At 38.8% G+C, this 25,672-nt stretch overlaps 1 protein-coding gene across 1 annotated transcript in view; it reads right to left on the bottom strand.

Annotated features, from left to right (window-relative positions):
- Positions 1–25,672, bottom strand: part of LOC105505750 (collagen alpha-4(VI) chain-like) — an 88,752-nt gene that overhangs the window by 22,712 nt on the left and 40,368 nt on the right. The window contains exons 15-27 of the mRNA XM_011933684.1: positions 25,378–25,431; positions 22,382–22,444; positions 21,961–22,026; positions 15,685–15,738; positions 15,532–15,567; positions 12,204–12,266; positions 10,198–10,260; positions 9,042–9,104; positions 8,474–8,536; positions 6,061–6,111; positions 1,721–1,756; positions 1,554–1,616; positions 213–275 (exon numbers count right to left, since the gene is read on the bottom strand). Coding sequence (XP_011789074.1) covers positions 213–275; positions 1,554–1,616; positions 1,721–1,756; positions 6,061–6,111; positions 8,474–8,536; positions 9,042–9,104; positions 10,198–10,260; positions 12,204–12,266; positions 15,532–15,567; positions 15,685–15,738; positions 21,961–22,026; positions 22,382–22,444; positions 25,378–25,431 — 738 coding nt within the window. The remainder of the gene's footprint in view (positions 1–212; positions 276–1,553; positions 1,617–1,720; positions 1,757–6,060; positions 6,112–8,473; positions 8,537–9,041; positions 9,105–10,197; positions 10,261–12,203; positions 12,267–15,531; positions 15,568–15,684; positions 15,739–21,960; positions 22,027–22,381; positions 22,445–25,377; positions 25,432–25,672) is intronic.

Below are 25,672 nucleotides of genomic sequence, written 5' to 3' on the forward strand. Positions count from 1 at the left end.
ATCTTCCCCATGTTCAAGTAAAAATATATATTGAATAAATATACTGCATAACGACTTGAAGCTAATATGCTGTAGGAAAATTGGCCCCATTCTCTATGTCAATCCCACTGTATGTCCCAAATGTTCATTTCTTAAGAGATGCCTCTTATCAAATCTTTATTTATTTTTATACAACAGTTGAAAACAAAAGGAAAAAGAAGGGTACATGTTACCATTTGTCCTGGTGGGCCTTGGTAACCTAAAGTTCCAACTAATCCAGGAAAGCCAGCATTACCCTAAAAAAAGACCAAGCCAGAAGAATAAGATTCCTCCTTGATTACAACCATCAGATCCACTTTGATATGTTATTATTCCTAATGCCAATGAGTCTGCTATTGACCAGTTAGTTTATAAACTATATATCTGTGGGATAAGACGTGGAGAATAGAAAGAGAGGGAGGTCATTTTATGGGAACCATCCAAATTCCCCCCTGTATGCCCAACCTCAGTCATGCATATGTGTACATACACACACAAATACACACTTCTAGATAGAGCCTTAAAAGATGACTCAATACACTCTGTTGAGTCTTGAGGTTATACAACAAAAATAATGCAGGACGTCTACATTAAGGGCGTCATCAGGAAAAAGGAAAAATTTCCCTACCACCTTCTGATTCTTAGTGTTTCAGAAAAGGCATATGGTGGCCATAGGTTCACTGCTCATCTTCCAAGTATTTGAAATGACACAGTGTTATCTAAATACAGTGAATCCTTTATCTTTTTTTATTTGAAACTAGAAATAAAAGTTAGTTGATTAGAGCAACCATAGCCAGCAGCAAGCCAAGTTAGGCACAGATCAAATATTTCTTTACGTCCTTGCCAATGTATGAAAATACTAATTCTTGAGTACCAAGAAAACATACATTCTCTTTTCTTTCCTCTTTTCTGCAGTAAACACCAGTCCATTTCCTAGAAGACCTTGGTGTCTAACGATGATCAACTAAACATTACCAAGATGTTAGATATCCACAGGCTTACTCTTTTCAAAACGAGCTGCCAGTGATTGTGGCTGTTCAAGGCTGACTGTTCAGAACATAAAGAAATCGGTTTTTAATCGGAGACTGTATAAAGCACAGTGGACTCAAAGTCCACCAAGATGGCAACTACATTCTCAAGAATCTTTTCTAAAAATAGCAAGAGAAAGTTAAGGCTTTGAAGAATCCTAAAGAAAAAGCAATGTTTGCTCAACAGCTAAAACAATATCCTTCCACATGATGTCTAGACTTACCAAAGACAGAGGTGCTCCCAAACTTGGTTTTAAAAGGTTGGTATTGTAAAACCAAAACTCCCAACTTGGATTTTCTGTTGTTATGGCTTGGTAAACTGTATTCGTATTCAGGAGATAAATGAGAGTGGGATTAAGTGGGGAGTGGGATAGCCAAAGGAAGGTGTGGAATGAGCATTGACTGAGCAGTAATAGGCTTCCTGCTAAGAAGTCCTAACCCAGTGAAAATGTACTTCCGTAATGATATGGGCTTCTATAGATCTTAGGAAGTCTCTTTGATTCTTACCCTCTTCCCTCTTATTCCCTTTGCCCCCTTTTCTCCTTGATGGCCCGGGTCACCATCTTCTCCCTTAATAGAATCAAAAGCAGAATTTTGAGTGTAAAGAAAAACAAGCACAAACAAATGACACATGCTGCCTACCAGTTGCCAGGCCCAGAAATATATCTTCTTACTTGGACACCAGGATAGCCAGGGAATCCACGTTCACCCTAGTGCCAGAAATGAGATAAGGTCTTGTTTAATATCATGTGATTGAGAAATTTCCTTGACATGCCTTGGGGGAAAAGAAGACACTATAATCCAGGTTCACCCTAGTGTCAGAAATGGGATAAGGTCTTGTTTAATGTCATCTGATTAAGAAAGTTCCTTCACATGCCTTGGGGAAAAAGAAGATGCTATAATTTTGAGGAAATATACTCAAAACAAGTGCCAGGGAAAACAACTATAGCAACAGTTGTTATCTTGAGCTGCTCTCAAGTGGCTGTATTTCATATCTCTAATTCAACATGAAACAACTTATAAATAATTTTTACAAATTTCTCCCCTCTCTAGTATATTGTGTAATGAAACTTCTTCTGTAGGGCATTTTTATCTCTCAGCTTAAATAACCTAAGGTTTAATCCAACAGAAACCAAGTGAGAGGGCACCACATTGAGTGTTGGGAAGCAGGTGCTCATTGTCAGAACCAAAGGCATAGTACAAAGCAATCATGCATTCAACAAATATCTATTTGCATGTCCTATCTTCCAAGCACTTCTCTAGGCACAGGAAATTCAGCAGTGAACAGAACAAAGACCTTGCTCTCATGGAACTTACATACTAGAGGGGAAGAAAATGAACAAAGAAATATATAACATGTGAGAAAGAGCTCAATCTTATTCCAGAAAGGGGATTAAGGAATAAAGAATTATGTGTATCAAAGGATGAGGAGGCACTATTTTATATGAGGTAGTCAGGCAAAGCCTTTTTATAAAGGCGGCATTTGGGTGAAGACCAGCATGAAGTGAGAAAACAAGCAGACTTCTGGGAGAAGAGCATTCCAGGCAGAGGGAGGAGTATGTGAAAAAAAAACCCTAAAGTAAGAGGAACAGTACGTGCTGCCATGTTTGAGGAACACTGAAGCAGAATGGAGCAAGGAGGACAGGCAGGAGGAGATGAAGTCAAAGAGTTCACAGAGACCACATTGTATAAATTCTTATAGGCCATGTTAACAGTGGGTTTTATTCTGAGTGACAAGGAGAATGACAGAAGGACTTTGAATAAAGGAATGACTTGATCTGACTATGTTTTTAAAGATGTCTCTAGCTGATGCATGGAGAACTAACTATATGAGGCAAGGGTGGAAGCAGAGAGACCAGTTCAGTGGCTATTGCAATAACACAGATGGAAAATTATTTTGGCTTGGTCCACAGGGTGGCAGTGCAGTTGTGGGAAATGATAAAATGCTCGTTGCACTTTGAAGATAGACTTACCACTATTTGTTGATGGATTAAATGTGGGAGTGAGAGGAAAAGATTTATCAATGACAGCTACAAGTGTCTGTCTTGAGCAACTGGATGGGTGAAGTTTCCAGTCCCTGAGATAGGAAAGGCTGGAGGAGGGGCAGGTTGTTAAGGGAAACAGTTTTGGCTGACTGGATATTTGATAATATTAAAGGATTATTATTAATTCTTTGGTGTAAGAATGGTATTGTGGTTACATTTTTAAATAATCTTTTAAAGATGCAACCTGAAATGTCTATGCATGGAATATATGATTATCTTGAAGTAAATCCCATATATCACATGACCTACAGTAGGTGAACATATGTAGAGGTTCTCTCCTCACTCCTATTTTCTTAATGAAATACGAAGCATGATCATCTGCTTTAAATATGGACGACAAAGCAGATCTTGGAGGTTTGATGAGGAAGGAAGGGTATGAAATCAGCATGGTGGGAGGATAAGTGAGTGGGAGTATAAATAAAACAAAACAAAATTGGCCAGGGGTTGTTCATTGTTTGGATTACGTGATGGGAACATGGGGTGAGGCAGGAAAGTGTCTTTATACTAGTCTCCACTTTTATTTATTTTTGAATTTTTCTGTAATAAAAGGTTAACAAACAAAAAAACAAGAAGAAATGTGTTTGGAGACATGCTGATTTTAAGATGCCTGTTAGATGACCAAGTGGAAATATTTTTAGAGTTTGGGATATTGATCCAAGCTGGAGAAATAAAGTGGAGATAACAGGATAGATGGTTATTGATGACATGGAACTGGATTTCCCCAAGAAATGCCACCTGAGAGGTGAGTAAAGAAGGAAGAAGGTATGAGAATAGAGCTTTGAGTCTTCCAATACTTAAAGGTCAAGAACATCCAGAAGATCTAGCAAAGCAGGATGAGAAAGAGAAGACAGTGAAAGCCAGGAAAACAGAATGTACTGGAAGTTAAGTGAGGGAAAAAATCAGGAATAAACCTATGATCAATCTGTCAAATGCTGCTGAGAGATGGAGCACAATGAGGGCAAAGAAGTGACCGTTGAATTTAGCAACATAGGGTTTACCTCAACTAAAGCAGATGTAGTTGAGTGGGGAGGGTCAAGAAGTGAAGGCTCAAGTGTCAGTTTTTCAACTGATATCGCCACTGATATTTTGGGCCTGATGGTTCTTTGTTGGGAGGGGCTGTCCTGTGTATTGTAAGATGTTAAACAGCATCTCTACCCAGTAGATGCCAGCACTCTCTCCTTGAGTTCTGACAACCAAAACATCTTGAGACATTGTCAAATGTCCCCTGGAGGGCAAAATCACTCCTGTTGAGAAGCACTGGTATAGACTGCTCCTTCAGTGAGTTTTCCCCAGGGGAAAAAAAATGGACCGAGAGCCTCGGAAAGCAAAAGGGAGTGGAATCCAGTCTAGGAGGCAAGGATTAGTCTTAGATAAGACTGTCGACCCTCATCCATAGCAGTAGGAGAGAAGGCAGGGTGTATGGGTACAGAGGCAAGTAGGTTGGCCTACTTGGTGGTGAACATTTATAGAGGTTTTTTTCTCCCTGCTTCAATTTTGTTCATGAAATAGGAAGCCATGATCATCTGCTTTAAGTATTGAAGACAAAGCAGATCTTGGAAGTTTGAGGAGAGAGGAGAGGGTGTAAAATAGTCAATTCAGAGAGAAGGGGAGTGAACAGATTAAGAAAATGTAGTCAACTGGCCAATCAGCAATATGGCACATTTAAAATGAGGCCATTACATCTTGCCAAGAAAAATTCATGCAAATATGGACTGAATTTGTGTTCCATAATGTTAGCTGTATCACAATAAACAAAAACTGCCCTTGTGCTTAGCTCCAAATTGACATGTAGCCCAAACAATGCACATTTGAATTCTACCCAGAATTTGCCTGCTATGCAAACTTGTCCATAGCAAAGAAAAATTTAGTTTACCTGGATGGGATTTCAAGGGACTAGCTTCCACATTCAGCTCTGCCTCTAACTAGCTGTGCGATCATAGGCAAGTTACTTCACTTCTCTAAGCCTCAATTTTCTGAAATGTAAATTGACAAAGCTAAGCTAGATGATCACTGAGGTTCCCCATAGCCCATCATTCCATAGTATTTACTGAAAACTTACTATGTTTGAGGCATTTTTCTGCTCAATAAAATGGCAGTGGTGCCATCTTGCAGCCACAGGGAAACAAGAGAATTGCAGAGAAGCCAGCCCAGAATCCTGACATCATTAAGCAACTAAGCATCACTAAACATCCTAGTGATTTCTTATTTTGTGAGGCAATACATGTAACCTGAAGACTAAAGCATCCAGAATAACAGTGGGTATTAAGATTTGATTTGCTCAACAAGTTCCATGTGACCTCCATGCTTTAAGACCTGTCAGTGACCAATTAACTACATATTAAAATACAAGCTTCTTATGAGAGTGGCACTCATTCATTCAAATACACTGATTGAGCACCTACTCTCTGCCAGACTCAGTTCCAGAAAAACAAAAGAGCAATGCTACTGTCAGGTTTACAGCCTGGGGGATACAAGAACAAACTATAATACAACCTTGACAGAAAGGAGCTACTGCAGAAATATGAACATGCTTTAAGAACACAGAGTATAGGACAGCAAATTCTGTCCGGGGAAGACCAAGGCTGCTTCCACAAGGAGAAGCTGGTACTTGAGTGGGTCTTAGAAAATGAGTGAAAATTGTCCAAGAGATGGAGATCAGGAAGCACATTCCAAATGAAAACACGAGCGTTTGTAAAGGCAAGGAAGTTGAGAAAGGGTCTGGCACTCCCAGAGCTGAGGTGGGAATATCTGACATATATGTGGAAGATGAGGGAAGAATTTTGACTTTTAAATAAGAGAGCTACAAAATCAATTTTTACTTTTTAGGGAGGGAGCGCTGGTGGCCAAAACATTTTGTAAATATGTACAAACTCTTCCTGGCATACAACTTGGAAAATAACACTTATTTTAACAAAATAAAATAAAAACTACAGTCCTTAGTTCAGAATGTCCTGTAAGGTTACCCTCACCTTTGTTCCTTTTCTTCCTGGATGTCCATATCCATCAGAACCAGGAAGACCCTAAGAAAATGACATATAAGATGAATTATAGAGTCATGCAGACCAACACTTGGTTGATAGTAGTATCTGAACCCTTGGATAAAGCAACAATGCAAAGAAGTAGGGATAACAGTGGGGCTTGATGGAGATTGGGAGACTACCTTCATAGGACAAATACTCAGATTTGGAGAAATCTTTGAAAGACCACAATAGAAGGAAGTTTTTAGGGTTTTTAAACCCCCGTCTGTACATCAGCAAGATGATACCTTAGTTGTAGGAAGCTATACACAACTGTACAAAGTTTCCCTTGGGCTAAACTTGCTTTCCTTGTGAGATAAAGTAAAAATAGAAGCTTTAGAATTGGTAAATCATCAGACAAAAACACAGACTTTGGAGAAAAAGATTGGAATATAGGCAATATAGTTTAGTGGTTAAATGTACAGACTATAAACCCAGACAGACCCGAATTTTTATTCCAGTTCCAATGTTAGTTGTTTGAGTCACCCTAGGGAAGTTGCACAACCTCTATAAACTTCAGTTTCCTAATCTGTAAAATAGGGATAAGAGTATCATCTACATTGTATACTTGTTGGGAAGATTGAGATTGTGTATGAAAAGTGCTTAGCACAATGTCAGGCACAGAGGCAGTACTTGATTAATGGTAATTAGTCTGCTGCTGGTGGTAGCAGTGGTAGTGATGGTGTCAGCAGGAGGGCAGTAACGGTAGTGGTGCTGATGGTAATAAGGTGGTGGTGATGATGGTAGTGATAGTGGTAGCAATGGTGATTGATGATAGTGATGGTGATGGTAATGATGGTGGTGATGATGGTGATTGTATGGTGGTGCTGATGATGGTGATGGTAATGATGGTGGTGGTGGCAATGGTGATGATGGTGTTGGTGGTAGTCATGATGGTGGTGGTAATAATGAGGATGATGGTGATAGTGGTGGTGGTGGTGGTGATGACAATGGTGATAGTGATAGTGGTAGTAATGATGGTAGTGGTGGTGGTGGTGATGGTGATGGTAGTGATGGTGATAATGGTGATAGTGATGGTGGTGATAGTAATGATGGTAATGGTGGTATTGATGGTGATGGTGGTGATGGTGATGGTGTTGATGATGCTGGTAATTGTGATGTTATTGCTGAAGATAATGATGACAGAGGTTGCAGCAGTCGTAATGATGATAATCATGAAAATGATGATACTACCAAGGAGCTTAGCATCTGTATAGACAGACAATGAGCTTCCTGTAATAAAGAGTAAATTCAAAACCCTATAGGTGTTTTTTCTGAATGAAAAAAGAATTCCCCTAAACCAGGTAGATCAGTTGAGAAGAAAAATTAAAAATTTGAAGACACAAAAAGATTCCTATGGTCTAAACAGGAAAGTCTGAAAGACTAGAAAAGAAAGAAAAATAAGAGAAAGAAGATTGCCAAAAACGAGTTCTTGGCAGGGGCTGGTGGGGGTGATAATGAAGTTTATTTGCTGTTACTCCATCTTCTCCTTGCTGAAGGATGTGCAGAAACTCCAGCATCTGCAACCCCTGAGACCCAAACTCTGTATTTTTGGAGATGTCTCTTGAAAATAGTCATAAAATAACTAACTTGCTCTCCTGTTCAGGGTGATAGGTAAAAATGCATAGCCCTGTGTTTGAAAGTATTGTTTTGTTAGAAGGAAGTCTTTTATGATCTTGGTCTCCAGAGATTATTTCTATGCTCTGAATAATCAAACCCATACTCTTAAAAGTTTGCTGATCTGGCTCTCTTATTTGTTGCCCTGGAAAAAAAAAATGTTTCACTGAACATCTCTGTATTCCTAAAAGACTCAAATGCTCATAAAATATCATTGTCAAACAGATGAGAGACGTTGGCACTTTGCTGTTTGATATGTGAGAAGGCAAAATAAATTCCAAGTCATCTTTGGAGTCTTAATTTATACAAGAAGTCTGAGAAACTTTGACTATTTCAATTCTTAAGAACTCTGGTGATCATGTCATATTTGTAACCACGAGTTTAACTCATCAAGAATATTAAAATGTTGTGTTCACAGCAATGATGTTAAAGCCATTTCAATTTATTACATCAAATTGATGCCATTTTTGTTTATCAAACCTTTTTTCATAATTTCTTACTGGAATCTAAAAGATAGATAAGACACTTTAATGCTGTGGTAGATGACTCCATCAAAATTTGGCTTGGTGCACGCTGAGATTTTTTAGACTATATTTCCCTGATTTGCCTGATTTCTTGTCTCTGGTACCTATATTCTGAACTAAATAAAAGTGGTTTCATACATTTAAAAAGTTAGAATTTTCTGTAAAATAAGAACAAATGGCAAACAAATTTAATCAAGAGTCCAAAACAGAGAAACTGGACTTACAGTTTGCCCTCTTGGTCCTTGTCGACCCTGTGGGCCTCTTTCTCCTGCATCACCAAGCTCTCCCTTTTATTAAAAAGAGAAAAGATCAAATTAATTTTCTTCTATGAGATTATGCAATTTTGTGTCATTTTCCTCAGAGATTTTACAGTCACTGTTTTCAAGTTTTGGTAGCATACCATACAGCCTAAGGTAAATACTTTTCTCTAGGCTTTGTTAAATATGAATAACTAACAAAGATAGTCACAATTTTCATTCTGAAAATTAGCAACACCAGGTATGTACAATTACAGAATTTTATATTACTATGGCTTTTTCTAAATTTGGATGTGCACATTTATATTTGTGGTTAATCCATATGTATATCTACCTGTTGATATATCTTTGTCTACTTATACATGTGATTCATTTTTCTATATGTTCATCTATATGCCTTGCCTTCAGTCAATAGAATCACCAACCTATCAGAAATGTATGCTGGAAATGATGATATAAGTAAAGATTTGCTCAAGAAAACCCAAGTGGTTCTCCCAAGCTACAATCAAGAAAGAGCGGGTTCTCTGACATTTACCTTCACTCCTCTTGGTCCAGCTTTTCCTTTTGAACCCTTTGGCCCTGGAGGCCCAGGATTCCCCTGAAACAAGATCATGGCCAAAATCACCACTAGGGCCACAAAGTTAACTGTCTGTCTCTCTTGTTATTATTGAAATAGTCTGTAACTGGAATATGCTCATGAATCACCTTAGAGATGGAAGCTTAGCCTTTAATATTTAATACAATTAATTAATTCTATCCTCCAACATACAAAATGCATAATATACACACTTACACTATGGGCTGGGGGATTGGGATAGGGGAGCAGGAGGCCACATCTACCACATACAGAGAATTGAAGGAATCATTTCTATGCTACAGGGGGAAACATTATTTGATTAAGAGATCCAGAAAACAAAAGCCTAGACTTTCACCTGCTCCAAATTGAGAATATTTTCAGCTGAGATTGACAACAATATAATCAGTTATGAGGCTAGATTTTTTTTCCTGATCAAGACAGAAAAGAACAGAGCTATGGCTTTGGCCATCTTCGAGCTGCTATTTTCAGTTTACTGATGGAGACTCATTCCTGACTCTAATCATGCTGCTCATGTTTCTAAGCCATCTCAAATGCTCACTTCCTCAGGAAGCCACTCTAATCATCAGTCTCAATCTATCTGAGCATCTTATGAATCATAAGACATTCCCCCAAGATATTAGGTGTGGAGTAGAGCAGGCACTAGAAAGAACCAAGTTGGAGGTCATCAGTTCAGACACTTACTATCTGGATGACAAGTCATTTAATTCCCCTTAACCTCAGCTTCCTTATCTATAAAATTGGTATAGTAATCCTTCCTTACATATTTGTGAGGAGCAGATTAGTTACGGATACTTTTATATGGTACCATTATTTCATCTTTTACTATAGCTAAATATGAACTTGTATTACATACTCTTGAGGTTTAAACCCATATTTCATTGGTCACTATATCCCCACAACTTACCTAGAGTAGAAGGAGACACATAGCAGATGATCAATATCTACTGCATCAAATTAGCTCTTCTGGAAATTCCTGATATCCCCATATCCCGAACAAACAGTGTGGCTTTATGTTATTTATCCAGGAACACTCAGGGGTATGAATCAGCCAGTGTTAATGACTAGCTGCATGGTAGCTGTTTTACAAACCTACCTGAGCGCCCACTAAGCCTTTTTGTCCAGAAGTTCCTGGTGGTCCTTGCCTTCCTCTTGATCCCTGATCCAAAGATGAAATTAAAATTCAACCAATGTTTAAAGAGTCATTTATATTCCATGTAACCACAAAATCATCTTGGATGCCAATGGAAGCACAAATTAATGTGCCCTGACCCATCACGATCTCATTTATCAAACTTTAATCAGGGAGCATCTGCACTCTGAAGCACCCCAGAGCACTTACTTCAAACTCACTCCATCTGAAGCAAAGGGTGTGAGTCCTCAGCGCCTCTATGTTTAGCAATCTCTCCAGGTGAATCTCATGAGTACTAAAGTTTGAGAGTATTGCTTTTATATTTGAATTCACTCAACTGATTTTAAATCCTAAAAGGGTGGTGAGAGGGCAGCGAAGCTATTGATCTCCATTGAAGAATGAACCTTCTCCTTGTACACACAAGGGTTAAGGACAAGAGATTGTGTTTTCGATTTGATCAAGAGCCAAGGGTGCATTTAAGTGGCTTAATCTCTCTGACTACACTCCTGGGGATTTGCTCATTTTCTCTCCAATCTATTTTACTTTGCTGATTTTTGACACTTTAATATTTTTCCAGCTTTTCTGAGAAACACTTTCCTATTAGAAGTATTGATTGATCATGGCTTCTACTCTCCTAGGTGAGGTATTGACAATCATCTATTTAAATAGACCATCACTCTCGCATCCCAGCGGGAAGGTGAGAATTAAGGAGAGGTTTTATTGATTATCGTGCTCATGGTTCCCAGCATGACTTGCTTCCCTTCCAACCAGTTGTGTACTGAAGTGGATATAGACAGGAAAGCAGGGACACAACTGTGGTGGGGGGTCCTGAGCTAGTCATCAAAAATAAAAGGGAAAAATATACATCTTTTCATTGCTTTCCCTTCAGTTCAGATACTATTTTCCATTGTAAAATAAGCATAGTCTCTAATTACATATTGACTACCTATTTTTTTTTCCCTTGGTTCCTTTAGCAAGTCTAAGAGCAGCAGATACCCTCTGAAATTATCATCTGACACTCATAGGATTTTTAATTATGGGGAATGATTCGATATGTTAGTAAAATTTATTGTTCCAAAGTTCTTCAATTTGAGTATACTTAAAAACAATTTGACTTTTAAAATAAATACATAAAATGTGTTCCAGGAGGGCTATAGAATGACAGATTTGGGTTATGCTTAGACAATGCCGAAAGAACTGGTTGAAAGTTTAAATTTCCAGTTATCATTTGATAACCTAACAAAACCCCACCGGATGAACTTCTTCAGGGCAGGACCTTTGCCTTAATGGTATGAATGTCCCAGGTCTATTAGTAGACTGCCCTGTGCATAATAGATACTGTGTAAACACTTTGCTGATTTTTCCTACCAAATTGAATGATGGGGGTCTCACTCTGTTGCCCAGACTGGAGTGCCATGGCACCATCATAGCTCACTGCATCCTTGAACTCCTGGGCTCAAAGTGACTGTCCTGCCTCAGCCTCCCAAGTAGCTGGGACGACAGGTGCACACAACTCTGCCAAGATATGGATACAATTTTAGTAAATTAAATAATATTTGAATACACAGCTTCAGAGGCAGTAATCAAGAGCACTGATTTTGTAACTATACTGCATGAGTTTGAATTCCAGCTTTATCACTCACTAGCTGTGTGACCTTTGCCAATTTACCTAACTTCTCCATTCCCTCTTTGTTTTTCTCCTGTAAAATGAGGATAATAACCTCCCTCCCATTGAAAAATTAAATTAGTTAATATAAGTGCTTTAGGCAGTGTCTAGAACATGGAGGTCAATAAATATTAGCTATTGTGGTTTAATCTTTTCAGAAAAGGGGCTGTACAATTTTCTTTGGGAGGCCCTGGAAAGGAGGCATCCAAAGCCATTCTGATTTACATCAAATTATTATCAAACGATGAAGTTAAAATTTCAAACAAATATCCTTCAGCACTAAAACCAAGCTCCCAGATACAACCTGTGAGCCTGGATACCCAAGCTCTCCTTGATAACCCTGTTCACCGGATTCTCCAGGTACACCCTGTCAAAATGAATAAAACCTATAGTGAGTTCACCAGCCATTTTTAGTGTTCATATTGAAAGCAGCTTTTTCCGCAATATATCACTTGAAACCACAACAGAAAGACTCAAACAATATTTGACTGGTTGTGATCAATCCTCTTAGGAGATGAAGTTGAAGAGGAAATGTGGGTGTTTACACTTATCTTAGGAAAAGGCAAGACCAGATTCTTAGGGCCTTTCTCAGTATTTACACATGTGCTTCCAATGTCTCAGCTAGTGATGGGAGCAAAAATACTCTGTTTAAATAACCCAAACTCTTATTTTGTGTAATAACTGGTTACTAAACAGTCCTTCCTTTTAAGACATACAGACTAAACGTTCAAGGGCGCTAAGGTCTTTTATTTCATACAAGGAAACTCAGAATGTTGATCACAGCAATAAACATGACACTCTGAGACAAAGGCACACAAAGTGCTTGAGAAAATAACAGAAAACTGGCTTTAAAGTTTAAAACCCTACAGACCTTTATGGCAAGAAGCTAGCTCTCTAGGCAAAGGGTGAGTTGTTAAAATGATTCATTCTACAACTGATTTAATTTATCCTGCAAATTAATATTTTCATTTCTGCAGAGAAGATACGTTTTCCAAGATTGAGGATAACATCTATTTTGTGAATTGTTCTGCCTTCTTTTTCATGTTGCTCACATGTTGACTAGATTATTAATTATTCATAGATATGCAAAGAGCAAAAACTTCAAAGTCAGAATTCAATCAATATGTGGATCAATTACTTGTGCTTCATCAGTTTCTGAAACTATTCAGTACTTCTATTAATCATTCCTGTTACGTTATTCCACTCTTTAAGGTTGATTTCTAGATTTATAAATATGAACCGAATTTTAAAAGGAATACAGCTAGAAATTTTGAACCAGGTTATGAAATGTGGTCTAATTTGCATATCACATTAGTGATATTCATAGTGCAACATTTATAAAAACAATGTGGCTATATATAGCAATGTTCAGACTCCATCATAACTCTATGCTTATACATTTATATTAAGAAAATAATTTGAGTGGAGCAAAAGTGAAAACAAAACAAAAAACCTACAATACACATCTCTGACCTTCACATCAATTACCATGATACCCAACAAAATAAAAATTACCTAAACGCTCAACATAAGAAAGATTAGTAAATCATGGTACTTCAATAGAGTAAAATATAATGTTCTAAAATGATAATAGGGAGATTTGGAAACAGGAAAAACCAGAATATAAAATGTTACATACACTGTAATAATCCTCTATTTTTTATACAAAAGAAGAGAAAAACATGAAAATACTTGCACAGGGGTGGTGGGTTTACGTACCTTTAAAAAAATTAATCATACTCTCAATTTTATCATCAACAGCAAATTTAAAATCTTGCCTTATTGCCAAAAAATGTATGCATCAATTTGTTTGGCATAAATATAACCTTTTCCATAAATAAACGTTTATTTAGAATTCTACTTTATTATATGTCTTGCAAAGGCCAGCAGATCTAATTTTGTAGATAATACTGAGCCATATTTTCCCAAAGTCCAAGGAATGCTGTAATTTGGAGTTATGGGCCTATATGACCAGTGCTCCAATGTTGAGTCAACTAGCAAACCACTGACATGGTGGATAAACCCAGTTCATCCTGAAGCCTGCAAATATTTGTAATTATATCTCTTATTTTAAAAATCAACTATACTATAAGGCCATAGTCACCAAAACAGCATGGTACTGGTATACTGGTATAAAAATAGGCAGATAGAGCAATGAAACAGAAATAAATGAAATTTAAAAATAGAAATGAAAGCCCTACTCTAAGATATTAGGATATTAGCTTCTTTTCAATCTAAATGAAACTTTATAGCAGAGTAGGGAGGAGGCAGAGAACCATACAAACTTTCTCTTTTGCATGGAAAAAAAATCACCATGGAAACTTTCAGTGAACCTCAAGCAACCTCAGACAGCCCAGCCAGCACTCCCCTTGACCTCAGAGAGAACAATTTAAAGAAGCCATAAAAAATAGACAAATGGGACTATATTAAACGAAAAGCTTCTGAACCGAAAAACAAAAACAAAATAAACAAACAAACAACAACAACAAAAAACAATGAGCAGAGTGAAGAGATAACCTGTTGAATGGGAGGAAATACATGCAAACTATTCACCTGACAAGGGACTAATATCTAGCATATACAAGGAACAAACAATTCAATTACAAAAAAGCAATCCCATTAAAAAGTGGGCAAAATATCTGAACTGACATTTCTCAAAAGATATACAAATGGCCAAGAGGTATATGAAAAAAATGTTTAACATCACTGATGATGAAAACTACAATGAGATATTATCTCATCCCAGTTAGAATAGTTTTTATCAAAAATACAGAAAACGACAAATGCTAGCAAAGATGCAGAGAAAAGGGATACGTATTTTTGGTAAGAATTTAAGTTCATACAGTCATTATGGAAAACAATATAGAGATTTCCCAAAAAGTTAAAAATAGAACTACTATATGATCCACAAATCCCACTAATGGGCATTTACCCAAAGAAAAGAAAGTCAGTATATCAAAGGGTTACCTGCACCCCCGTGCTTATTGCAGCACTATTCACAATAGCAGACATGTGGAATCAATCTAAGTTTCCACCAACAGATGAGCAGATAAAGAAAATGCGATACATATACACAGTGAAATAATATTCAGCCACAAAGGAGAATGAAATCCTGTTATTGGCAGCAACATGGATGGAACTAAAAGTCATTATGTTGAGTGGATAAGTCAGGCACAGAAAGACAAATATCACAAATTCTCTCTCACACACGGGAGCTAAAAAAGTTGATCTCATGAGGTAGAGAGTAGAATGATAGTTATCAGAGGCTGAGAAGGGTGTTGGGGGTAGGGAGAATGAAAAGAGGTTTGTTAATGTGTAAAACATACAGTCACATAGAAAGAATAAGTTCTAGTGTGTGATAGTATAGTAGGGTGACTATAGTTAACAACAATGTATTGTACATTTCAAAATAACTAGAAGAGAATATTTGAAATGTTCCCAATATAAAGAAATAGTAAATGTTTGAGGTGATAGATGTCCTAAATACCTGGGTATGATCATTATATGTTCTATGTATGTATCAAAATATCATCACATGTACCCCATAAATACATGCAGATATTATGTATCAATAATAAATACAGTAGTCATATGTGTGGAAAAAAGAGCAACTCTTTCCAGAAAGCACTGACCTTTAATCCTGGCAGACCTCGCCTTCCTATTGTCCCCTAAGAAAAACAGAAAGCAGAGACCTTAGAGAAGGATATAAACCAATTTTCACCCCAGCCTACCATCCTCTTCCACAAAGGCAGGGGAAATACATCCCTCCAGCTGTTAACACCTACCCAAGGGCCAACATTTCCAGGTTCTCCCTGAGGTCCATCAAAATTAGAACTTCCCTGAAAAGTAAGGAATAAAGAGAAGATCAGAAACAAACAACGACAAATGCTAGCAAAACTTTTTGTCCAATACAGAAGGCACTAGGTAGACGTAGCACTTAAATTTGCACCAAATTAAATTAAAGATGTAGTTTCTTTGTTATGCTGACCACGTTCCAAGTGTTCCATAATTCCATATGGCTAGTGACTACCATGTTGGACAGCACCGACGCAGGATAGTTCCATGATCTCAGAATGTTCTGTTGGTCAGTGCTCCTCAAGAAGCAAATAGCATTAAATTCTGATGTTTCAAAATATCCATGTCGTAGGCATCTTTCCCCAGAGATTGCTCCTTTGATGACTCCTTACAGTTCACCACGCTGGGACCACAGTCACACATAGTCTCCAACAAGCCATGCTTAATATTTGAAAATATTGGCACTTCTCTTTCTACCTGTATCACTTAGGCTCCTGAGTGGCAGATAGAAACAGAAGGTAGAAAAGCGTCTCTCTGAAGACATGGGTAATCAATATATACAGATGCTGACAGAGAGAGAAAGAGGTTATATAGTCACAGTGAGGAAAGATTCCAGTGTTCTCACTTCTTCGGGGTCAGAAGTGAAAAAATGAGTACTGTACAGAGAAAAAAATGAGTCTATCTTTTAAGAAAAATTGAAACCATGTGAGATCCCAAGCAGGGGTACTTCAGATAATTATTTCATAAAGTTACATGCTAACTCAATAAGAATACACAAATAGGGAAAGAATGTGAAATAACAGAAACAAAAACGTTTTGTGCAAAGCTGTTCACCCAACTGTTATTCATAATGGATTAAATTCTGAAACAATTTAAACATCCCACAATATGAGGGAAGTGTTGATCAAATTATGGTAGAGACACTTATTGAAATAGAATGCAACAATTAAAAACTGTTCTTCAAAAGTTTTTAAAGTACATAAAAGTTTGTGCTATAATGCCAAAAGTATTTAGCCTGAATCTAGTTATGGGGAAACAATCATACAAATCCTAATTGAGGGGTGTTTAGCAAAATAACTGGTGTACACTGTCAGTGTCATGTAAACAAATAACTGAGCAAATGTGATGAAAGCGCACTGACGACACAGCACAGCTAAAGGCACCGCTTGGTCCTCAGCTGGATCCTGGAACAACAGCAGCAGCCACAGAGGACATTATTGGGGTGTTATGGACTCAAGGTTTGTGTTCCCCCCAAAATTCGTATGTTGAAATCCTAACCCCCAATGTGATGTTATGAGAAGGTGGGGCCTTTGGAAGGTGATTAGGCCATGAGGGGGGAACTCTCATGGTGGGATTAGTGCCCTTATAAAAGAGGCTTGAAGGGACACTACAGCTCTCCTTCTGCCACGTGAGGTTGCAGCCAAGAAGATGGCTATGAACCAGGAAGCAGTCCCTCACCAAACACTGAATCTTCCAGGACCTTGATTTCGGACTTCCCAGCTTCCAGGACTATGAGAAACAAATGTTTGTTATTTAAGCCACCCAATCTATTAACTCTGTTACGGTAGCCCAAACTGCCTAAGACATGGGGCAAGTGGGAAATTTTGAATATGGACTGCACATCAGAAAATAATATTGGCCGGACACAGTGGCTTACGCCTGTAATCCCAGCACTTTGGAAGGCCAAGGCAGGCGGATCACTTAAGGTCAGGAGTTTGAGACCAGCCTGGCCAATATGGTGAAACCCCATCTCTACTAAAAATACAAAAATCAGCCAGTGTGGTGGTGGGCACCTGCAATCCCAGCTGCTCTCAGCAGGAGAATCATTGAACCCAGAAGGTGGAGGTTGCAGTGAGCCATTGCACTCTAGCCTGGGCATCACGGTGAGACTCCATCTCAAAAAAAAAAAAAAGAAGGAAAGAAAGAAAATAATATTGTATAAATGTTTAATTTCATGAGGGTGATGATTATATTATGTTTATATAGAAGAATATCTTTTGTCTTACTTGTTGAATATTTAGAGGCAAAGTGTCATGAAGCCTTTAATTAATCCTCGATTAGCTCACTCACACACACATACCCCTAAGTATTTGTATAGAGAGATATAAAGCAAATATAGCTAAAGGATAAAAATTGGTGTTTAGACTTATAATTACATTTTTCTGTAGATTTGAAATTTTTCAGAATGAAGAGTTAGGATAAAAGGTAACAGGTTAATCATGGACTATTTCAACAACACAGAGAATAAAATTAAGGTAAAGAAACACTAGGGGCTGGCATGTTGCTGCTACAAACGAGTTGGTTTTTCGCTCTCCTTTCACTTCCTCTCTTTCTTCCTTCCTTCCCTCCCTCCCCCTCCTTCCTTCCTTCCTTTCTACATTCCTTTTTTCTTACTTCTATTCCTTCCTTTTTATCTCTCTTTCTTTATTCCATACAAGGGAATGGATACGGGCTGGCAACTGCCAGTATCCACAGCCTCCACCATAAGTGAGCTAAAGGCAAACCCAGTTCTACTAAATACTGAAAGAAAATGTAACCCACTCCTTCTGAAGGAACTGAGGGTGCTGACGATGGACACCGTGTCCCATGTAAAGCGCACACACTCTCAGCCATAAAAGAGAACTAAATTATGTCCTTTGCAGCAACATGGATGCAGCTGGAGGCCATTATCCTAAATGAACTAATGCAAAAATAGAAAACCAAATACCACATGTTCTCATTTATAAGTGGGAGTTAAATCTTGGGTTCACACAGACATAAAGATGGGAACAATAGACACAGAGGACTCTGAAAGGGGAGGGAGGAAGGGGGCAAGGAGTGAAAAACTCACTATTGGTTACTATGTTTACTACTTGGGTGACCGGATCAGTAGAAGCTCAAACCTCAGTACCATACAATATACCCTTTTAACAAACCTGTACATGTATCCCCTGAATCTAAAATAAAAATGGAAATTAATAAAAAATAAATACATAATTTTGGTGATACAGATATATTCTACAAATTTGGACTCACGTTAAATATGGGGTTGTAACCTGCTTTTTTCACTTAATATTACATCATGGATGTTTTCCATATCATGAAATCGTCTTCTACATTATGTTTCATGGCCTAACACTATTCCACTGTGTGGAAGAGCATTGTTTACATAAATAATCCTTTATTATTAGGTATTTAAATATTTTCAATGTTTTACTACCTTAAAAATCACTGCAATGATGATCCTTGGAGCTAAATCTTTGTGTTGCACCATGATTAGCTTCCAGATAAATTTCTAGGACTAGAAAGGGTAGATCAAATGACATATGACATACACATCTTTTTTTTTTTTTTTTTTTTTTAGACGGAGTCTCACTCTGTCGCCCAGGCTGGAGTGCAGTGGCACGATCTCGGTTCACTGCCAGCTCTGCCTCCTGGGTTCACACCATTCTCCTGCCTCAGCCTCCCAAGTAGCTGGGACTACAGGTGCCCACCATCACGCCCAGCTAATTTTTTGTATTTTTAGTAGAGACAGGGTTTCACCGTGTTAGCCAGGATAGTCTCAATCTCCTGACCTCGTGATCCACCCGCCTGGGCCTCCCAAAGCGCTGGGATTACAGGCCTGAGCCACCGCGCCCGGCTGACAAACACATCTTAAAGCTGTGACAGACTCAGTTGGTGGCCTATAAAACAGGCCCTCCCTTCCTCTGTGCTAAGAAAATCTGTTTGGTCTTTTTAGTTTTGTTTGGGGCAACAACATACCCGGCTCCAAGGGATGAATTACGACAGGCCTAAGCCAACTGTGATGATACCATTTCCTTTTGTGGGAGACTTGCTTTCTCTGGATCTCTTGAAATGGGGCAAGGGCTGGTGGGGAGCACAGGGCCTATTTTAGCTAATGAGCAATAGAGAGAATATTGCTGGGAGTAATTTGATGAAAGGAAAGCCCCTTTTCTCCTGGCATTTTATGTAAAGGTGAAGACAAAAACACTTGGAGCTGCTAAACCTAGGGACCTAAGGCTGACATGCTGAGGATGGCAGTATGGGAGGAAAGGCGCCAGGTCCCTGATGACATCACTGAGGCTCAATGGGACCATCAACTGATGTGCCAAAGTTGTCATCACCTATGCCTGGGGTTATACAACACATGTATTAGCTAAACACTGCTAGTCAGGCTTTCTGTCATTTGTATATTTTAAAACACTAAAAAAAAAAAACCAGTAATCCTAACTAATGACTGATGTGCATTGCCTGTTGCCTTCCAAAAACATTGTATTGATTTTCCTTCTTCCCAGAAGTGTTACTTTCTCGCTTCTGACTGGCATGATTGGTTCTCCAAGCTTTCTCCAATATTAGGTATATAATAAAATTATTCTGCTTGGTCAGCGAGACTGCTTCATCAGGAAACTGTCTCCATCCAGACTGCAACATTTAATCCGCTCTTTGGTTCATGTCAGAAAGGAGCGGTTACCCCCTGAAGAGCTATCTCCCAACAGCACTTAACAGGCTAGAACAGGGGTGTCCAATCTTTTGGCTTCCCTGGGCCACATTGGAGGAAGAAGAATTGTCTTGGGCCACACATAAAATACACTAACACTAACGATAGCTGATGAGCTTTAAAAAAAGAAAGAAAGAAAGAAAAAAGAAAAAGAGAAGAGAAGAGAAAAAAATCTCATAATGTTTTAAGAAAGTTTACAAATTGTGTTGGGCTACATTCAAAGCCATCCTGGGCCGCGTACTGCCCATGGGCAGTGGGTTGGACAAGCTTGGGCTAGAATGTCAGCATCTACCAGCTGCAGGGTAATACAGCTGGTGGGAGTGATTTCTGTTATCTAAGTCTATTAAAAGACTGTTTAGTTACTACCATTTTTTGGCCCAGCATGGGAGCAGAAACCATAGGGAACACAAATGGAATACGTCACGGCACTGCCCCAAAGGGTTGCAATTTTTGTTTGCATGTACAAGTTAGGGATCTGGTGCTCAAGGTTAACCCTTGGCTAAACTCAGTGATGGAGACCTCAGAAAGCCGTGAACATGCAGCTCTTGCTGTGGCTGCGGTGCTGTGATGTACACAGCGCTATACAGTTTGTCTAGAGGCTTAGGTTCCTTCCCAGCGGTAAAACCTTGAGCAAATCAGAGAACCAGCCTGAATAGACAGATCATGATCTTTCTTCTCATGATAACCACAACTCATGGAAGTTTTGAAATGGTTTCTCTATCTTCCTTCCCTCCTTCCAGATGAGGAAACTGGGGCCCACATGGGTTAAGGGTTGCTGTCCTGCTGCTCCCTTAGCTCAATTCCATAGCCGATTGAGTGGCTATTCGCGGGGCTGTCTGATGTCAACTCACAGGAGAGGGTCTCAACAGGAAACCTTCTCAATGGGGTTTGTCCAGAACAACTGCAATTAACAACAGGATGAGATTCTTGCAGCAAGTCATGCTGGTTTTCTCACAAAGCAACATAATAATGACCTTGTTATAAACTGTATTTAACTCAGGCTCTAGACATATATAAAAGGAACGCAAACTAGCTAGAGAAGAGAGCCAGTGTCCTTTGAGCCTACAGTTTTGTCAAAGGATGAAAAACTGGAGTTCAAAGTAATAGAGGTTCCTCTCCAACTGCAAACATTTTGCTATGCTGACCTCATGCTTGGAAATTAGGAAAGATATGAGGACTGAAGCACTTGGGTTATTTTAGTCACTTTTCAGAATCATACATTTTAATGTCTAGGACATGAAAATCTAAAACTGGCTGCCGAGAAGTTAACATTGATCAAAGTTAACAAGTCTTTTTGCTTCTGTGATGCCTTCTATCACAGTGCTTCTAGTCTTCAGAACTAGGCAAGGATTTCACCTTAAAAAATGGCTAATACCCAGTTCACATCAATCAGCACGGCCTGTGACAGAAAGCAAGCCAGCACTGTAATGACCCAGAGTACCTTTTAAATCAATACATCATTATAAAGATAGAGAATTTAGGAACTAGAAATATCTTAGGCATTATTGAGTCTGGTGCTTTCATTTTAGAGATGAGGAAACCAAGGACAAAGAGTGTAATCTTGTAGGAGATAGGATTCGTATAGAAAAAAAAAAAAACCTATGAATTAAGTATGCAAGGACGAGGATGTCAGTGGAGATTGGCATTCAGAGCTTCTATCTCCATAAACAGTGGATTCCCACAGGCTTGCTCTCTGGTTTTTTATGCTGATCCTACCAGAATGCCCAAGTCTTCTGCCCCAGCTAGCATCTGTTCCCATGTAGCCCCCCAAGGAAACAGACCATCTTACCTGATGCCCATGCCTTCCTTTTTCTCCCTTAGGGCCTTGGACATAGCTATTAGTTCCAGGATCCCCCTGAGAAAATAAAGGGTTCATTACCTCAAAGGGACAGAAAAGAAAAGAAATTATAGGAAGAATTATTTATAACAAAGCAAAACAAAAAAATAAGGTACAACTAAAGTAGACCCTTTTTATTATCTGGACCTGCTCAAAAATCTCAGACATTTAATGCAATTAAAATTCCAACCTTTTTAAGAACTCAACTTTTCTGTAAGTTTTTCCCTCAAATCTCTTATTTGTTGTAATACTAAGATAAGGTGAGCAGATGCTTTATTAATGAAGAATTAATTGCTCTTTGACTTTGTGTCATGAGCAAACAGTTCTCCAGTCCCTGGAATTAAAGCAGCAGAAATCCCCCAATATCACTCACAGGATCTCCCCTTAATCCAGGCTCTCCACACTCTCCAGGTTGTCCTGGCGGTCCCGTCAAGCCCTTAAATCACAAAGAAAAAAATGTGTCACTTTAAAATATGACATATTGCCTAGGGAGAAGAGAACATTAAGAGGGAAAATAAGAATCAAATGAAAAGAGCAAATTAATACTTGAATTTTAAAGCATTCATTGCCAAGGAGGTGAGATTGAAAGGTAAAGAAGGACATACTTTTACTGGCTATCTGCCATATGCCTGGACCTAGATGTGTGTTACCTCATTTAACCCTCACAACTCAGGAATTCACCGATTTGCATTATGCAGGACCTGAGATTCTAGGAAGTTGGGCCTAGGTCTCCCTACCATCAAATTCCTTGATCTTTCCACCCCTTGGTGATGCTCCACACAGAAACACATGGTGGTTGTTGTTGTTGTTGTTGTTGTTGTTTAAAAAGGGGGTGGTGGTGAGCAGGGCTTTCTCCATCATGAGCATGGGTAGCAGCGGTAGAGCAAGATCTCATGAAAAAGAGAAGGGAGAGAACAATGTTTCCACAGCTCCTGACTACTGTAGATAGGAAACCAGAGAGGTGAAGAAACTTGTCATAGGACTGTGACATAATAAGTAAATGATGCTTCCCTTAAACCCTGCCATGATCAGTGCCATTCCTGTGTAGTAGTGCCTACAGAGCCAGGAACTGGGGAGAGGCTCCACCACAGGTGCCTTCCTCAGATGACATCATGTGCCTGGAGCTGGAGGGTGTGCATGATGAACAGATGGGATCACTGTTCTACAGCTTTCAGACACAAAGGAAATAAAATATTCTCTAGACTCCAAAAGAAGCCACCTCATAATCTTGCTTGAGATGCCTCCTTATCTCTTTCCTGGCCTAATAAAATGGTAAAAGGGAGCTAGATAACTCTAGGTTCCAATCCTGCTATTCAATTTCCTACGTAGGCAAATTTCTTTGACTTTTCTAAGACTCCATTTTCTCATTCATGAAACAGATATGCCTAACTTACAGAAACAGTGTAGGGATTAAATAGAAGAATAAATTCAAGTGGTTAGGCATATGGTTCCTATTATGATTCACCCTACTTCTAGACCCCCCTTTATCTGACCCAGTCACTGGACTCTCAGAGTAATCTTCCAAACCTACAGCTTCCAATATGTGTCTTCCTTGCCTATAAACCTTCGATAGCCCTTGATTACTCAGCAGAAACAAAACTCCCAAACGTAGCATTAAATTGACTCCAAATTGCCCTTTTAGGCTTTCTCCCCACTCTTTATACTTTTTATTTTATCCTCCACTCCTATGAAATTAGGATCCTTATTTTTCCAAACCTATCATGATTTCTTCTAACTCTAACCCTTTCCTTGAGCCTTTTTCTTAAGCTAGAATACCCTGTGTCTCTCTCCTAGTCCCTCTTACAGAGGTCTGAGTGAAAAATGTCTTGATTTCCTGCATTGTCTGGAAAGCTGGAGTCCTCCCCACCCTTGGGCACCTGCTCAAATGCCACAGGGCCTTAGTATAGAAGTTGTTCTCTTGCCTCCCTCTGTCTTCCTTAATTGTTACCTATCTTTTAAATTTCATCCCATCTTCACGTCCTCAATGAAGTCTTTCTGACTGCACAGGCTGGGTCAAATCCCCCGCCATATTCCTCTCCATACCCTTATCTCAGCAGTAATATTATATCTACTTCCAGGATTATTTCATTCATGTCTATCTTTTCCCATAGAGGCCAATCTTAAGATACAGAGCTCATGTCTGTTTTCTTCCCCATTCTAGAATCATGTCTTGATTACAATAGATGCTCAATAAAATCTGATGATTGATCAAATGAAGAAAAGGGAGTCTAGTTTCCTCTCCAAGTCACTGTGCTCCCATTGGTTCTTTATTTGCACCATTGTTACATCCTATAGCTTATTGTAAACACTTAACAGGTGTTTATTGAATTTAACTAAATGTAGCTGAAACTGAAGGCTCTCCAGTGTTAAGAAAGTACGGTATCTCCCACCTTTCCAAAGTCTGATCCATAAACTTCAAGTTAGAAATTAAACCTCAATAAAGAGCCATGTCTTCTGACTCTCCCTGTTTCACCCATCAGGAATTCAATCCACATCACTAATTGTGCACCCTTGGAGTAAAAGCATTAGTCTAATTTCATGAGGAGTACAAAGAAGCATAAGCAAATAAATTACACCCTTTATGTCTAATCCTATCAATCAATAGAAGCTGACTATAGTACTGTGTTGAGATGAATCCTTCAGCCATGTTGGATCCCATAATTGGTTAGTATGTCTGCCATGAGCACAGGAAGGGAAGGTTGTAGGACATATGCTAGGTATCTGCCATCCCTTACATGGAAACAGAATTACCATCAGGAGGAAGTGTGTAATCACTGTCAAACCATAGTATAAATAATTGCAAGGATGTAGAGAAGGCAAAGATCACTACAAACTGACATGCCAAGGAAGCTGTTGTGAGGAAGAAAAAGAGGAACTGGGCATTGAGGAAAAGGTGATATTCAGATTAAGCACTGAATATGGAAGCAAGAGAAAGGCATTCCAGAAAAGGCAGCTGGCATGAGCAAAGACACAGAGGTGCACATGCATAAGCAACATTTCGGAGACAGTGAGCCTGGGAAGATATTTCTTAACAGAGATTTGTAAAGAATGTGGTTGAAAGGCCTTGGATGTAACACTAAATCACTGGTGACAGGGAGCCATGAGAAGCTTGAGAGATAGGGAGTGACATGATCACTCTTCTCAAGCACAAAAGGTTAAGTCACAGGACTTACATTACTCATTCCACCATCAGCAGAGTCAGACCTTAGGTGAAGCTTCCAAACAGCTATCTCATATTAATTGCCCTTTAGCTCTCCATTTAACTCCATAGGATTTAAGCCACTAGATGATTTTTTCCCACAGTTTAAAAATAAACTATCCATATCAGGTTACTCAATAGGAAAATGAAAGAATATCATCATACTTTACCCGATTTCCCCTATTTCCTTTTTCTCCAGATGACCCTGGGATTCCACGATTACCCTAAAAAAAGAAAAATGAAGGTACAGACAACCTGTCTTTTATTAGTCCTACTAAAATTTTTCTTTATGTATTTTCACAATTCTAGCCAAGAGTAGAAAGTACCTTTACTACTCTATTTCTGACAATGTGACAGATGAGATGTTTTGAATAACCCTCCTACTGAAAATTCAAAATTCCAGATAAATTAAAAAGATTTCGTATACATTAAAAATCTGATTTAAGGCCGGATGCGGTGACTCAC

This window comes from Colobus angolensis, unplaced genomic scaffold (assembly GCF_000951035.1).
Source record: "Colobus angolensis palliatus isolate OR3802 unplaced genomic scaffold, Cang.pa_1.0 Scaffold129, whole genome shotgun sequence".
In the NCBI taxonomy this organism is placed as follows: Eukaryota; Metazoa; Chordata; class Mammalia; order Primates; family Cercopithecidae; genus Colobus; species Colobus angolensis.